This window comes from Hydra vulgaris, chromosome 05, assembly GCF_038396675.1.
Source record: "Hydra vulgaris chromosome 05, alternate assembly HydraT2T_AEP".
Lineage (NCBI taxonomy): Eukaryota > Metazoa > Cnidaria > Hydrozoa > Anthoathecata > Hydridae > Hydra > Hydra vulgaris.
In genome coordinates, this window is record NC_088924.1 from 20,105,278 (window position 1) to 20,122,921 (window position 17,644).

At 29.0% G+C, this 17,644-nt stretch overlaps 1 protein-coding gene across 1 annotated transcript; it reads right to left on the reverse strand.

Annotated features, from left to right (window-relative positions):
- Positions 1-14,043: 14,043 nt before the first annotated feature.
- On the reverse strand, positions 14,044-17,339 carry LOC136080668 (uncharacterized). The gene is made up of 3 exons (XM_065797610.1): positions 16,478-17,339; positions 16,039-16,359; positions 14,044-15,744 (listed from the first exon to the last, which is right to left on the reverse strand). The coding sequence occupies exons 1-3, from the start codon at positions 17,259-17,261 to the stop codon at positions 14,276-14,278; spliced, it is 2,574 nt and encodes an 857-aa protein (XP_065653682.1). The 5' UTR covers positions 17,262-17,339; the 3' UTR covers positions 14,044-14,275.
- Between the last annotated feature and the right edge of the window lie 305 nt (positions 17,340-17,644).

Sequence of the window (17,644 nt, forward strand, 5' to 3'; positions counted from 1 at the left end):
AATACTTTTTTTTAAAAAACTGTTTATATCGCTTGCAAAATTATTGGAGAGTTCGGCAAAGTTTGCACATCACTACGAAAATTAAAAATGTTTTTCCATTTGTATAGAACAGGTACGAAGTCTCTTTGGCTTTGGCGGACGGGTATTTTAGGCCCCCTTCCTCATTTTAGTGAGCTCTTAAAAAACAAGTAGGTTTAAAATACTAATAGTAACATACTCCCTACCATACTCTAACCCTGAACTATGTGTTAAGGTCAGGGTTAGGGCATGGTTTTCAATTTAAGACTTTGTTTATTACTTTTTTTTTCAGTGTAGACTTTATTTTTAATATTATATTCATGGTTTTCTGCATGATTATATAATTATATACATGGTTTCCAGCATGATTTTCAGTTTAAGATTTTATTTATATTAATATATACATAGTCTTTAGTTTAAGATGTTCGTTTAAGACTTGTTTTTACGGACATACTGTTTAGGGTCACCTGAAACACACCTCCGCTAATGCTTTTCTTTTTTGGAAGACTGTATTTGTACGCGCGTAAATTTCTAAATCAAAGTTTTCTTGTATGAAATCGCATATTTAAGTTATTAACTATTATTTAGACTATTTCACGTAATTAGTGAAATTTAATTTAATAATTTTTTTAAAACCCAAAAAGTTCGGTCAACATGTAACTTCGGTCATTTATGAATAAATAAGAAAAATGCATGCCTATTTCAATTTTTATAAACTTTTTTTCTCCAATAATATTTTTTATTACTTCGTGCATAAGAATCATAAAAAAATGATAATATTTATTTAAAATCTGCTGAAATAATTCCTTTGCAAAACAAGAGCTTTGAAATTAAGCATACTGTTGAAATCTAAAATAAGCAAAATATAGAATAAAATGATCAAATTTAGCGCTAATATTATTAAGAGTCACCAAGTTAACAATATTTAAAACTTTTTTTTTCTAGGTTTTTAAATATTAAGTACTCTATTTCTTCAAAATCAATCAAATTTTAAAATAATATAATTTCGGTCACTTATGCAACAGTGCTTCAATAAACGATAAAAACAACAACAGAAATGTCGACAGAGGCGTAGAAAGAATTTTTTGGTGTTCGAGATAGGTAACTTCCAGACATGGAAGTTACCTATCTCGACTTATGTCAAGTAATGAGGGTTTGCAAAAAATTGCGATGATTGAAGGCTGGGAACAAAAAAGCCCCAAAATTTCCCCCCCCTCCCTCTGCCCCAAACGTGAGAGCAACAAGTTGATGAAGTATTTTTTGTACTATTCTTAACTATGCTTATATTCATCGATAAATTTTAAGTTTCATAGTATTATCTATTGGCGTTTAAAAATTATTACCATATAAAATTTGCAACCCCCTCAAATTGAAAATTCTTTCTACGCGTCTGAATGTTGAGACACGTTGATTATGAAAAACCTATGTCAACTAATCAATCAAACGTATGTGAACCAATGCCAAGTATTTTGCGATATGCTGCAGCCAGAAATATTTTATAAAGTAGCCAGAAATGGTCAAAAGTGGCCAAAGAGTAGCTAAATTCTTTTTACTCTAAAAAGTTGTTTAGATTACTTTGTATCGTTTTATATAATTTTTAAATATATCTAATTAAAATATTTTGACAATAAACATACAACTTATTCAATAAAGTAATGCAAACCACTAAATAAACTTGTTGATCAAATTTTAGAGTTATGATTATGAAAAAATAGGTTAGGGTTATTAAAAAATTTTAAAGACATATAATATAATTCTCTACTCATAAACATTTACTATAAAAAAAGTTTATTACAGTGTTTAAAATTTATATAAAATCAAAAATTATGTCCACTCTCTGAAACCAACATGTCATCATTTATTGTATACACCCTCTTATCAATTGAGAAGCCCTCATTTGGAATGTTTCCAAACAATTTATCAGCAATTTCAATTTTTTACTTGGATAGAGAACAGAGTTTCCTCATACCCGATGAGATAAAATGAATTTCCAACAAGCTGTTGGTTTTTGGTTTTAGCAAATGCCATAAGTACTCTGTTCTGAAACACAGATTTTTTTTAAATTATCATTATCTCTTTCAACTTTAAAAATTAAAATCAACTTGGACTTGTTCATATGTCACATGTCCATTATGTTAAGTCACAATAAACTCTTTTATAGCATAACCATGATCTATATACCATTTTCAACATGGTTGGCAATCTTTAAACTAATGTATCATTTTTTCAGCTATCATCCAGATAGATTTTTAAAAAACTTTTTAAGTTATTAACACCATATACAATTGGTATTCCCTTGATACTTAAATAAAGTAACTGATTTTTAAAACAATATTCCTCTTTTATACTAAGGGTAATATAATGCCTCACTGGTTTCAGCATTTTATGTTTTAATTTATAGAATAATGCTGTTTTGGATACTTCAAAAAAAAAATTAGAAGCCTCAACAATCGAGGTTTTTTTTAATTTAATTCTCGCTAATTCCTTTAGAAGAGTAGAACTTAAGTAGTTAAACTTAGTAAAATATTTTCTTGTGTCAGGCAAGAGTTAGCTAAAAATTAATTTTTGCTTTTCAAGAAATATTTTTTATCAAAGTTGTCAATTAAAAAAAGGTCATTCTAAAAATTGAATTTTTTTTGAACGGCTTTGTTTTATAAAATAACATTAGAAATCTACATCTTTTCAAGATGTAATTGAGAACTTGAAAGTTGTAATTAAGAAACGTTAGATGTAATTGAGAACATAAAAGATGTAATTAAGAAACGTAAGATGTAATGTAGAAGATGAAAGTTGTAATTCAGAAACGTAAGATGTGATTTAGATCATGAAAGTTGTAAATAAGAAATCGCAAGATGTAATTGAGAAGATAAAAGTTGTAATTGAGAAAAGTATAAAGAATACAAAGTTCTTTGTATTTTCAATTTTGTAGTCCTAATATACTTTGTAATTTAAGGCTGGAAATAATAATATAATATCAATAAAATATAAAAAGTCATGAAAAAGGCATTAGCGGTTTAGACGGTAGCTGGAAAAATCCTATTGGGTGTCATTTAAAACTTTCTTTTATTTTTGTTCGTGATAAATTTAATTGAGATTTCAGATGAATAATAAATAAAACACAAATAATTTCTTTACATAAAAATTAAAAATTTAAATTTAAACAACGTCATTTAAAATCATTGCAATATTCAGTTAAGCACAAACTTTGACTTCTTCCATATTAAAAATCGTTGCGTAATGCGCGGTCGTATGTTGTACAGCGCGTGTACAATTACCTCCTATATTGTATTTTTTTTTGCCGCAGTAACAACTCTTTCTAAATACTGCATTCGTTGTTCCATAATCTCAGCACCGAATACAGGTAGAATGCGAAGAATATTTTTAATGTTTATTTTTATTTTGGACAAGATAGCTTCCACTGGGTTTAACATTGGGCTGTAGGGTCCTAATCGTAACAACTGAGCCGGTGAATTTTTAAACACCCTTTCCAAATGAGCGTGACATGGAGCATTGTCTGTTAAGACAACCAAATCCTCTAAACGACTCCTGGATGTAACCCACTGGTTAAACAAAGTCAACACCCACTCGTTACAAGAATCTGCTTTAAATGATCCTCTGCGAGTTTCCATCATGACAACATTTGTTGTTGATATACCTGAAATCAAATGTACGTTTGCTCCTTTTGAAGAAGGTATTTTCATTATTGCTCTTTTCCCCTGTTTGGCACGTCCTTGCCTTTTCTACAAAAAAAATTAAAATTTGTTTCATCCAACCAAACTACATGATGACCATTTGTGATGTGTTCGTTAATGTTCCTAACATATTCAGCTCTTTTTTGTTTGTTTTCCTTACTATTCATTGTAGTAGGCTCCTTGTGCACTTTTTTAAATGAAAATAGTCTGCCTTCGAGGTAATTGGCAATTGTGGTTGTGCTGACGCTAATATTAAATCGTCTTAATATCCTTGCTTTAATGGCCACCAATGTCAACTGGCAGTCACTTTTAATCCATTTTAGTGTTTCTTCGATTTGATCATCGGTTAATTTTTTTGGTTTGAAACCACCTCTTCCAATAAAATTTAAACTTCCGCTGCGGACCCGATTGTATCCTGTCTTATATTTGACACCTAAAGTTTGCGTCAGAGTCACCCAATCGTCGTTTCGCTCAGCACATTTAATTACTCTTCTTCTATCATTCGATGAAGATAAAACATGTTTTTTTTTAACTTGTTCAGTTGTATGTATTTCATGTCTACAAATTGGACAAGGTGGTTCTGGTTGTTCCTGAAGTGGTTGTAAACAAATTTAGTGAAATAAATGCTTGAATGGATTCAATTTAATAACAGACTTTCTATTCATAGTGTATTGACAAATAACACAACGATCTTTCAATTCCATTACTGTATTACTGTATTGCTGGTGCATACAAATGCTAAATTTTATATTATTAACTTATTAAAATCCATGTCCAAGAAGATCTTTTATAACACCTTAAAGCTTACATTGAGCATGCGCATTAAATTAGCTTTTTAAAAAAACGGCGAAGCAGTTTTCCGTAAAAACGAAAAACTTTAGTGATTGATTTTCTATTTAAATATGCAATTAGTCTTTGAAATCAAAAAAAGAAAAAACGTTTTTAAATTATATAATTGATAAGCTCTTCATCAAATTAAAAAAAAAAAAAAACTTAAGTCGTAAAGAAAGAAAAATAATAAAATGTTTGAAATAATTACGTTTTTTGGTAGAATAAAGTACAGCATTGCCTCGAATTATTTAAAGAATATTTAACGAATAAAAACTATTTGAATAAAAAGCAAAATATATTCTTACTCTAGATATTGTAAGGAAAAATTATAAGTTATTTATTTTTACCTGATATTTTTTTAAATCGTGTACAATTATGCCTGAAGTCTTGCATCTCAGCTAAAAATCATTTTTTTACAAATTTTTTTTTTTTTGATAAAATATTTTAAATTATTGTGCTTTGTTATTGTGAAAAAAAATTGTTTTAGAAATACAATAATACATTAAAAAAACTATAATGCATCAATAAGGCGAAAAACAAATTTTGCGTATTTTCTTAAGCTATTATCTTAAACTATTGCTAATTTGCTTTATTTATAAAAAGTTTATATTATTCAGAGAGTATTTTTTATCTGGTTTTAAAAAAATATCTGGAATTAAATTTTTTGAATAGTATTAATTTCAGTAAAATGACTTTTGTGGAGCGTATCGAGACAAGTTATTTATATAATTGACTACCGTCAAAGGGGGTTACTTTGGCCAAAAAACTTGCACCTTAACACTTTAGTAATATTATATTTAATATGAATTGTAGTAAGTTAGTCAAAACATTTTTAAACTATTAAATAAAAGATTCCCTATCCATCCATACCACTTTTTTAAATATTTAAAAATAATATAATTATTTTTGGTTATTTTAATATTTTGGCCAAAGTTACCCAGGGGTTGGTGTTACTATGACCACTTGTTGTTTTCTCATATAAAATGCATTGTAAAAATACTCTAGTACAAAGATGTCCCACCCATTGAGTAACTATGGCCCAAAGGAAAGTAATAGACAAATTTAAAAATTCAAAATTTTATTTATTTATAAAACATTAGAAGCAAAACACGACATTGAACTTAATTGAAAAAATTGGTTACCCATGTAAAACTGAAACCTGTCAAGTAAGTTCTAAACTAAAAGATTTTAGTTGCAAACTAAAACACTTAAAAAGGAAAAAAACATCCAGTTCAGGAACTTTAAAATGTCCTCTTTTGTTCAATTGTTTTGGAGGCTCAATTTTTGAAATGACATCCTTCCAACTGTAAATTAACTTGTCTTTCTTCTGGGGCCAAATCCAGCACTTGCTTTTCTTCTCCATGCAATCAATTTTTGGCCCTTCTTCATTTACATCAGGCATCTTGTCAATGAGTTCTGCATAGTAGTTTTTGTCATACAACACCACTACAAAATCGTCTTCCTTCAAACACTTCTTTTCGTCCAAGCTCAATGTAGGAAAATCCTGTCTTTCAAGTCCAGTATTACCTTCACTTTCAGAAAAGTTCAAATTATCTGACATGTCGTGGAGTGACATAATTAAGTCATCATCACTAATGCTATCAGGACTGTCAAATTCTTCTTCACAGATAATCTTTCTCGGTTTTTTACTTTTGCCTCCATTGCTCGTTGAAGGGACGTTTTCCTCAAGTAACAAATCTTCATAGCAAATGCTTTTGCCAGGTAGTGCATTCAATTTCTTTCGCTTCCTCTTCTCTTTTGTGTTACTTTTACACTCATCTCTTTCCTTAGAAATGTGTTCAATAAAGGTTTCACTGACAATGCTGGAGTCCACTTCTTTCTGTGGAAGTCTTTTAAGAACATTTTCTTTGCATTTTCATTGCTGCATTCTCGAACCGTCAGTATAGGGTTCCGCTTTCTAAACAATCTTACCCATTCAATGCCTGGAAGATTATTTTTAAACTGAGGGATTGTGCGTCCAGTTTTGTCTAAATAACCCTTAAATATAAATCTAAGGTCTATTTCAGTTACGAGGAATCCAAATTCAGCCATCTTACAAATATGTTCCACAAAGACTTTCTCTTGCTTCTCGTCTAACACAGTTGGCCTTCCTGGATTTTTATTAAAAATGTTCTTTAACTTGTTTTTTATTGTACTTCTTGGGATTTTGTACAGTTTAGAGGCACTAGTTTGAGTGCACCTTCCTGATCGAATGTCATCAAGACATTTTTGTAGAGTTTCATTTGAATAGTCAGCATACTTACGACAACCAACTTTCCGCACATAGTTTTTAGGCATGCTGATTTCACTACACTTGAATCTCACCTGGAAACAACAAAATGGTATCAGTAAACAGTACCAAAAGATTATTAATGTATATAAAACAAGAGGTAACATAATAAACATTTATAAAATAAAATTATAAATTGTGGGGTAACTTTGGCCAATATTAGGCTTGGCCAAAGTTACCCCACTTAGGCTTTGTACATTCGTATTTAGTTAGGTGTACATGGAAAAGTTTGGTAGGTAAATATTGATGTAACCATAACAACAAAACTTTTACTGCCAGTAGCGCCAACCTAAAAAAAGCTGAAAAATTAAATACCCACATAATATTTAAGGTTAAAGTGTAATCTATGATTTGCAAGTATGAAAGTGGGAAAAAATATATATTTAATGGAGTTATAAGCTAAATAATCTTTTTACCGAAGTGTGGCCGCGTTACCAAGTTACCCACGCTGGCCAAAGTAACTCCCTTTGACGGTATATTACTACCATTTTGTGATGCTGTTTACAGTTTGATGATTTTATTACTAATCTAAAGTATTATTTTCCTTATTTAGAAAAGCAGTATTAGTTATAAATCCAAAGAAATTCATATTTTTATAACTTAACCTGATATTAATAAAGATGGTAAGAAATGACATAAGATTGATCAATCACCCAAAATGGCATGAAATGCAGTTTTAGCTGTGAGTAAAAAGGAACTAGAAAAGCTGCTCGCAAATATGACATATTTAAATTTGCTTTACATTGGCATATTGCTAATAAATAAGCCAGCTAATCAAAAATGTTGCCAAATAGTTTCAGAATATTTTTTGTTTATTTTTAAATATAGTAGTAGTTAACAACTTAATAATATATAGGTTAGAGCAGAGCGGTGGGTATTTTATAATAAAACTTATTTTAGTTATTTTTAAAAATTTATTTTAGTTATTTTTTTTTTGTGATGTATGGATGTATGGGCATGTAGTTTCTATAACTATGTTATTTTTTTTGAGAGTTCAATGTCTCAACATGTTTAAACAATAGATAGCCTTCATTTTTTTATCATTTTTAAAGCTTTACAATTAACGAATAACTGCTGCTTTTTAACTGTCCCATTTTGCTCCACCCACTTGCAAAATGTAAAAATTTTGCTAGTCTAGAATTTCGTTACGTTAGCTGTTGAGCTTATTTTTAGAATTTTTTTTTGTTTTTTCATTTACTTATATCAATGAATTTTAGGAAATTTATAAAAAATATTGTTTACAATAATAAGTTTATCCGTAACTAGCATTTGTTGCTTAAGTGTCCCTATGTGCCCCGCTCTACCCTAATTTTCATAATGCTAAGCCAAATTTTGTTTTCAAATTTAAGATTTAGCAACATTTTAAGTTTAGTTTGTAAGAGTTTAAAATTTAAAATACCAAAAAAAAAACAAAAAAAAACAAAAATTCTAAATTCTAGAAATGATCATCTGCATCATATAAAAGTTAAATTTTGATTTTGAATCAAAAGGCCATACTCCTAATAAGTAATATATTTAGCTTTTAAGTTGTAAATATATTTTAATTCAATATAAAAATTTCCCTCATATTAACTTTTAGATTTACATTGCTTAAGATTTAAAATCAAAAAGGTCTAAAAATGAAGATTTTGTTTATCATTTATATTTTGAAAAATTTATAATAAATTTAATTTCAAAATTCTTTTATAAAAAATACTTCGTAAAAAATTTCTATAAATTTATTATTATTTTTTTACATTAGACTTAATATTTTTTGCTTTAGGTTGATTTTTTATAAAATATTCTTTAGTAATGCTTTCAAGCTGACTACAACCCATATGCCAGAATAATCTATTAAGATTGGTGGGTCGGTGTGTAAACTTTCAACATAAACATCTATTCCTAATCTCCATTTTTCACCATAAACATCTGTATCTAATCTTCATAATTCGCTAAACTGATATACATGATTTTCAAGTAATTTTCTTTATAAAATTATAAAAGCTGGACTTCAAATGCAATATAAGGCATTATAAAAGCTGGACTTCAAATGCAATATTTTATACAATTATAAAACTAATTTCTTATATTTGATTAAACACTTTGTTGTATATACACACACATACACACACACACAAACACACAGATAAATATCGATAAATTTTAAATTTCATAGTAAAATATTTTAGCTTTCACAAATTATGACCATATAAAGTTTAAACCCCCCTCACTTTGAGGGGGTTATAAATTTTATATGGTCGTTATTTTTGAACACTGAAAGATAATACTATGAAACTTAAAATTTATCGATGAATATAAGTCTAGTTGAGAACAGTACAAAAAATATTTCATCAACTTGTTGCTCTCACGTTTGGGGCAGGGGGGAGTGGCACAAAATTTGGGGCTTTTTTGTTCCCAGCCTTTATTCATCGCAATTTTTTGCAAAGCATCCTTATTTGACATAAGTATAAACATATAAATGTTTGGCGTTTGCTCCATGTCTGAAAGTTAGCTATCTCAAAGACCAAAAAAAGCTAGTTCCGGCTCATATATATATATATATATATATATATATATATATGTATATATACAGCAGAGAAAATAGAATTAGCCTCACCTTTATTTTTCGTTCTAATTTAACAAAAATGGCAATGAAACAATTGTTAAATCTACCTTATTTCTTATTATCTTCTACTACAATTAAAAAGTTTATAAATTGGTATGTTTAATTAATTACAAGTGGAAAAAAATTAAAAGTATTCAATTTGTGGAGAAAATAGAATTAGCCTCATTTACATTATATACAAGAAAATACAGAAAATATTATGTTTTACGCTCATTTAATATTTAGTATTGCTTCCTGAATTTTTAATTACTTAAAATATGCGACTTGACATACTAGTCAAAAGGTTTTGTATAGTTTCTATAGATATTTCATTCCAAGCTTCTCTGATACGAGTTTTCAGCTCCAATGCGGATTCATATTGCATATCATTTTCATAAACCTTTCTAGAGAGTATTCCCTATAGGTTTTCAATTGGGTCAAAACCTGGACTGCATGCCATTCCATTATGTGAAGATTTTTCTCTCTAAACCAAGATTTTGTAAGCTTTGAGTTATGGATAGCAGCATTGTCTTGTTAAAAAGAGAAACTTTCACCAATCGATTATTTAACATGTTCAAGCAAACTAATTTCTAATAAGTCAATGTAGTCCTGTGAATTAATTTTTGTTGAAATCCATACAAGTGGTTGTTTTCCAGCAAAGGAAAAAGCCCCCCAAACCATAACAGTTCCACCATTAAAGTTACGACTCATTCGGGTTTTTTTTTCTTTTCGAAGATCGTGCCATTAATATTGATAGCCATCAGGACCATTTAGAGTGAACTTTTTTTCATTACTAAAGAGAACTTGATGCCACTCTTCCTGCGAAGACATGTGTTCTTTTGCAAATTGTAATCTAACTTCTTTATGACGAACTGTAAGTTTTGGTCTTGGATTACGCTTTTCCGAACTGTGTTTGGATCTTTATGTAAGATTTGTCTCACACATTGAACAGTTACAGGTAATTGTAAATCAAGGCGAATTTGAGATGTAGTCATGTGTTGAGCAGCAGCACGAAGTACAATAACTCGTTTAGTACGATTATCAATTTTACGTTTGCAACCACTTTTCTTATAAGCTCCGTAATTAACGCTAATCTTGAAGTAATTATTAACCACTTTTGTAGATCTTTTAATTTTGTTTATAGTTTCCCGATTACATAAGTCTGTATCTTTACATGCTTTGATTACTGCTAACACTTCATTCGTTCAAACGCTTACCACGTCCCATTTCAAATTAAGGTATCAAAAACCAAATGTTTAAAACTTTATGAGCCAGGATTTAACAGTTTTTGTTTAGCTTAGAAATAATTATAAAAACTAAGTCACAAATGCGTATAAGTAGATCAAAATATACAAGTAAACTGAAAATAATTATTGATGAGGCTAATTCTACTTGCTACCGCAAATATTAAGTATTATACATTTTATGGTTTTATCAAATGTAACGCAATTTAATTGTGCTATATTATAATCTAATAAGTTGTTGTTTGTAACAATAGTTATATAAGTGTGGATACAAAAGATGCATTGCACAAATTTACTGAGAGATTTACCAAATATTGGATAAGTACATGGTGAGGTTAATTCTATTTCATCCACTCTATATATGTATGTAAGTATATATATATATATATATATATATATATATATATATATATATATATATATATATATATATATATATATATATATATATATATATATATATATATATATATATATATATATATATATATATATATATATGTATATATACAGAGCGGATTTACAGTAAAGTAAATAAGCGCGCTGGGAAAAAAGTAATCATAAATTTTTAACGTTTGTTTTCCTGTTTATTTTTAACAAACTTTTGCTTGTTTATGTAGGCTATTTTACTTTTATGTAGGCTATTTTAATTTTAATAATAAAAAGTAGTGGAGTGTTATCTATTAGTAAAATCAGTGCTCATAAACAATAGCAATTAAATTAATTAAACGTTTTCATTTTCAGAACTTTTTAACAGATATGGGAAGAAGCTATGAAACTGGAGCTGCAAAAAGAAAGAAAAAAGTAATAGTAGAAGAAAACATAAAGAAACATCAAAAACTTGATAGTTTTTTTATTAAAAGCGCAATGTCATGGTAATTCACCAACTTCAGCTAATCTTGCAAACTGTGACATAAGTAAAGAGGAAAAAATATTGGATTTTGTAGAGGACTCAATTAATGAAACTCAAACTTTAAACGAACAATCGGAACTCAATAAGGAGAGGGTATGTTTCCCTATTGATTTGCCATTGAATAGGAAAAGTGATCCAGGGCTTTGGGAAACTCTTTCAGCTGAGGATATACAATTTTGGTTATAGAACGGTCCGTTAAAATGTCAAAATGCAGATTATGACTTTCAATCCTCTAAAATGATGTATCAAGATCGCGATCGATATTGCTCAAAAAGCTTGTTTTTGGGGAAAAAAGTAAATGGTGAAACGTTTAATAGAGAATGGCTCATATATTCCCCAGCATTAGGTTGTGTATTCTGTTTTGTCTGCAAGCTTTTTGAACCCTCAAAATGTGCTTTAGCTTCAACGGGATATAAAGATTGGAAAAATTCAGGGGTATGAACACTCATCAGACCACAGAAAAGCTTCCTTAGTATACTTTCACAAAAAAAAATAACAAGGTTTTTTTAAATGATCGACTTCTTAATGAAATATTCAAAGAAAAAAACTACTGGAGAGAGGTTCTAAGAAGAGTTACAGCTGTAATTTGCACATTAATCAAAAGAAACTTAGCTTTTAGAGGTTCAAATGAAAAATTTCGGTCTGAGAGCAACGGGAATTTTTTTTTTTTTCTCAGTTTGATCCTTTATTGGCCAAAAACATAAAAAAGATCAACTATGTGTGATCTTGAGGTACATTGATCAAATTTCTAATGAGCCTATTGAAAGATTTGTCAACTTCATTCACATCGATAATCACACCGGGGAAAATTTAGCAAATGCAACCGTGGACTTTTTAAACGTAAAATTGAACTTGGAAATCAGAAGCCAGTCTTATGATAACTCAAGCAATATGACTGAAAAAAATATAAAGGAATGAAAACTAGAATCTTGGAGTTCAATAAGCTGGCAAAATTCTTGCCATGTTCAGGTCATTCTCTTAACTTGGTAGGAGAGGCTGCTGTAGATTGCTGCATCGAGGGAATCAATTTTTTTGGTATTGTTCAAGAACTGTACAATTTTTCTCTGCTTCTACAAAGTTGTGGAGTGTTTTGGAACAGTTTGCAAGTAGTTCATTGAAATAACTATAGAATACTCGGTGGAGCGCTCATGCTGACTCGGTCAAAACCGTTCACCAGAACTACAATAAATTAATGAAAGGATTGGTAAAAATCAATGAGTGTGAAAGTTTTGAAGCAAAAACAAGAGCTGCGGCTGGAAATTTAATGTCGAAAATGGAAACTTTTGAATTTGCTTTACAAACAACAATATGGGATTAAATTTTGCAATGAATGAATGCTGTCTCCAAATCATCGCTAAGTGCAACTATTACTCTAGATACATGTACTAAACTTTATTGAACTTTTACTCTCGGAGATTATCTTCTTGGATTAACTAACACATTCGATTTAATAGAACAAGATGCAAAATTAATGTTCCAGGCGTAGATTATTTACAAAAGAGACGCCGTAGTAAGAAAGCGCTATTAGGTGAAAACGGAACAGAAGAACCTCAATTAAGTCCATGTGAAGAGTTTAAGACAAACGTTTTTTTTAAAACTATCAATAATCTTACTACAAATTTAAAAGAAAGAGCTCAATGCTATCAGGAATTGAATGACAAATTTGTATTTTTAATAGACACGAGATTCAACAAAGATAAGCTGAAGACATGTGTCAATTGTCTGGTGGAAGATATTAATGATAATTTATATGCAGAAATTGAACATCTACATCTGTATTTGAAAGAACATTTTAATACACAAGTTCCTAAATTGTCCTATTTAGATTTGTACAAACTTATAAAGAAAAAGCAAGTGGAGGCTACATTTCCAAATACTGAAATCATTCTTAGGATTTTCCATATGAATGTCATGAATCACGAGACATATTTTCATGATATCCAACTGCTCTAGAAAAAAGGTCATTTTCAAAAGTAAAATTAACAAAAAATGATTTGCGATCAATTATGTCACAAAAAAGTTAAACAATTTTGCATTATTATCAAGCAACGCAGACAAAACGAAGTCAATTAATATAGATTCATTGATTGAAGATTTCGTTAATGAAAAATACAGAAAAAAAATTATGTAGATTTTAAACAATATTTAAAAAAAACTGAAATAAAACTTTTAATTACGTTAAACAAAGATTATATCTTTTTAAACTAACATACTACTTCTAAATATGGGGCTGCAGGCTTTTTTTGGCCTTGGGTTCTAAAACTGTAAATCCGGCTCTGTATATATATATATATATATATATATATATATATATATATATATATATATATATATATATATATATATATATATATATATACATATAGATATATATATATGTATATATATATATATATATATATATATATATATATATATATATATATATATATATATATATATATATATATATACATTAGGGTGTCCCAAAATTATACAAAAAAACACTTTTTTTTAAAACTCCTCTTGTACACCCAAAATTCCTTGTCTATACTAAGGCAGAAGACAAATACATGCTAAAAAATTACTCTCAGATCATTTTAAGTGCTTACTGTAAAATTCCAAAATCTCTAGTTTTTAGCTTTTCAAAATATCAAAATAAAATAAATAACAGTGTGATTATTTTGTCCACTAATATATATTAATATTATCATATAGAGAGTTTTAAATATTTATAAGTTCTTTTTGAGTTACATTCTTTGTTACTTTTGTTCTCTCCTCTCTTGCTATCAATAGTATATTTTGGCGCTGTTCTTCCTTTTGAGAATATTTAAAAAAGTCGTTTATTAAGCCAATGTTTCTTTCAGCGCAGTCATTAGTTACACTAAGTCCTTTAACAAAAACTTCAAAAACACCATATGATTCAGTTTTTGAAAAGTTGGGATGAGAAGAAACCCAATCTTTAACTTGATTTGTGATTCCAAGGCGTAAAAATATAAGCCAGCTATCAGCAGTAACAAGTTCTGAAAGCTTGCTGTTTGGTAAGATTAAAACTGGATTAGGTTTTTCCATATTTATATTTTTTTGCTCTGGAACTGGAAAAGAAATTAACGAATTCAAAATCTGATACTTAACAGACATTTCCAAGTGAGAATCAACGAGTGAAAACACAACTATTGCTGGAGAAAGATACCACGAATGCTTATGAAAACTTTTAATCAAAGCATTACCAATATCAGCATTAAATTCATCCTTGATAACATATGCTGCTTTAAAAGCATTAAAATCATTAAGTACAGCGTGTTGAGTGCATCTAGATTTAAGGTACCATGGAGCATAACAAACAGCAACAATAAAGGCACATGTTTCTATTTCTTTTTTATTTTCATCAGGTAAAAAGCTTATAACAGTGGATGTCATCTCTAGTGAAAGAATATACAAAGCATCCACCATAAATCTTGCTTTGTGACAAGCTCCAGGTTGATGAATTTTAAATTCTTTAAGCTTATCAGATTCGACGCCAAGATAAAAAGCCAAATATTTTACAAGGTGATTATAGTCATTTCTTGGAAAAATTTTATTCTCTAATGAATACTTTGCATAATCTTTAGCTGCTAGCGCCAAGATGTGAAGCTTGCTACCTATTTCGAGCTTGTTCCAATCAAATATTTTCAGTTCTGGAACTCTTGAATTCACAGATTCATGAGAAGTTTCCCAGTTTCTTTGAAAAGCCAAGTACATAGATTTACTTGGACCCTTAGATTTAACTTTAGTGATAGCCTGTATTGCATGATTTATATGAAGTTCATATATGAGGTGACGACACATAAACCAAAACAAACATTTATTAAGAATTCTACTTATTATTATTATAGCTCCGTTTAGTCTACCTGTATTACTTGATGTAGTATCAGTACAGACTCCAATTATATTATCCGCTATTTCAAAGTACTCTAAAATGTTTTGAATAACAATGGCTTGATTTTTTCCTTTAGTGCTCTCTACAGGTATAATTCCAAGTAGGCGATCGTCTTTTGTAGTAAATTCAGGACTGGTAACAGATATAGCAACCCTTTCCTTCTTAACAGTAATTTTTAACTTTTCCTCTATTTCTTTTACCAACTTACTGTCAAAGTGCAAGATCAAATTCTTTCCTGCCATTTCTTCGTAATAGCTTGATCTGATGGTGGTACCTAAATTAAAAAGAATTTATTTCTCTTTATAACTACTATTGATTGTTTTAATATCAGGGTGTTAGCCAAAATTAAACATTATACCACGTTTTTGCTGTATTGGGAATATTTATTGTTGTTGTTCAGGAAAATATTGGAAATTTTCAAGAAATTGTCCTAAAAAACTCAAAATAAGAATCAAAAAAAAAAGTCATTGATTTTTAGGAATTTTGAAACCATTGTGAATTCCCCAATATACATCTTTGGGCTAGCTAACACCCTGAATATAAATATTTTGAATGTAAACAAATCTACCTAAATCTTCAATATACTTGAATCTACTTCTAGCTACTGAGCTTCTAGATATATTTAAGTCATTGACATTTCCGCCTAAAGCTTTAATAACAGCTCCTAGAAACATTGTTTGTGAGCGAATGCTGATTCCGCATCTAACACTAACAGGTGTTGTAGCTAATATAAGATTGTCTCTGTCAAACTCTATTGCAATTTCTGAACAGCCCAACTTAGAGTGTTTTTGACGCTTTAGCTTTGTGTGTGTTGGAAGCTGGGTTTCACCCCTTTCTTGAAAATCTAAATCACTATCACTAGAAACTGAAGATTGGTGAGCAGCAGAACCTAAGTAACGAAAAGCAGTAATTACTTTATAAAGCAAATATAAATTTTAATTAAACCATTATTAAGAATAATTATTTAAAAGTTTTCAATTAAAGTTAAAATTTGAGATATCATTTACCTGATGCCTCAAATTCATCTGAGTTATGAGAGATCACTTCATCCATTTCAAAATCAACTTTTCTATCCAATCCAAAATATTCATTAACTCTACATTTTTCTTCATAAGATCTCATTCTTTCATACCTTTTAATTCTCCTTTCAACTCTTTGCTGCATATCAATGTCATATTTATCACTTATTACACCTCTCCTCATTGTTCTTTGATCTTGAAGAAAAGCCAAATCTTCTATAACTGCATCATTCGATCTTGGCATATCTTTATCTGATTTGATTTTATCTTCTATGTTGTTTTGAGAAATATCAAATAAATTCTCAAGAAATTCTTCAAACCGATTTTCGTGATTTTTTTTGGTAATTGTGTTCCAGGAAAGATAACTTGTATTTCGCATAGAAATGTACAGTTTATTTAGTTTAATAAATTTTTTAACAATTTGTACTTCAGAAATTATATACTTTCCAAAACCAGCATATTTCCATATGTTTACAACTTTTCTAAGGCAACATATCTCCATACTTTCATAACAAAAATCTTTGTCATGGCAAACTATATCCCTACTCCCACTCTTTGTTTTGCAAGAGAAATTTTCTTGAGTAGACTTGAACCTTTTACTTTTTTCTGTAATAACATACTGATAATATCGTAGAACTATTCCATTTGTTGGTAGTTGATGTATGGGAAAAACAGAAATTGGACTTCTGAGAATGTAAAATGGTCGACGCGGGTTTAAATTAACATTATAGTTGGATTTTTTTATTTTAGCAGTCTTCTTTCTTTTCGCCATAACATAAATATATTTTAATTTTTTTATAATTAATTTTTATCAATATTTAATTTGTAATAATAAACTACGCAAAATATTCTTTTGTAAAGAGTAACAGTTTGATTCGTTGTTTTTTTATCAGAAAAAAACGATTGGCTTAAGTTTGTTTACCTTATTTAATCAAGATTGCGGCTTTCAAAGTTGGTGTATTCACAAGTCGATATTTTAAATAAGATAAAGTTGGTTTAATCAAAATCAATAATTGCAAAGAAAACAACTAATTGTCAAAAAAGTACAAAAATAATACTCAAATAATTATTGTATTAAAAACATATCAGTATATATATATATATACATATTGTTTTTAAAAGTTCTTAATATTTAGAACAGTGATCAAGAAAAGT

Coding starts and splice junctions, on each gene's coding strand:
- LOC136080668 (XM_065797610.1), bottom strand. CDS start 17,261: ATGGCGAAAAGAAAGAAGACTGCTAAAATAAAAAAATCCAACTATAAT. Junction 16,360..16,477: donor AGATGAATTTGAGGCATCAG/GTAAATGATATC, acceptor TTCGTTACTTAG/GTTCTGCTGCTCACCAATCT. Junction 15,745..16,038: donor CAAGTATATTGAAGATTTAG/GTAGATTTGTTT, acceptor TTTTTAATTTAG/GTACCACCATCAGATCAAGC.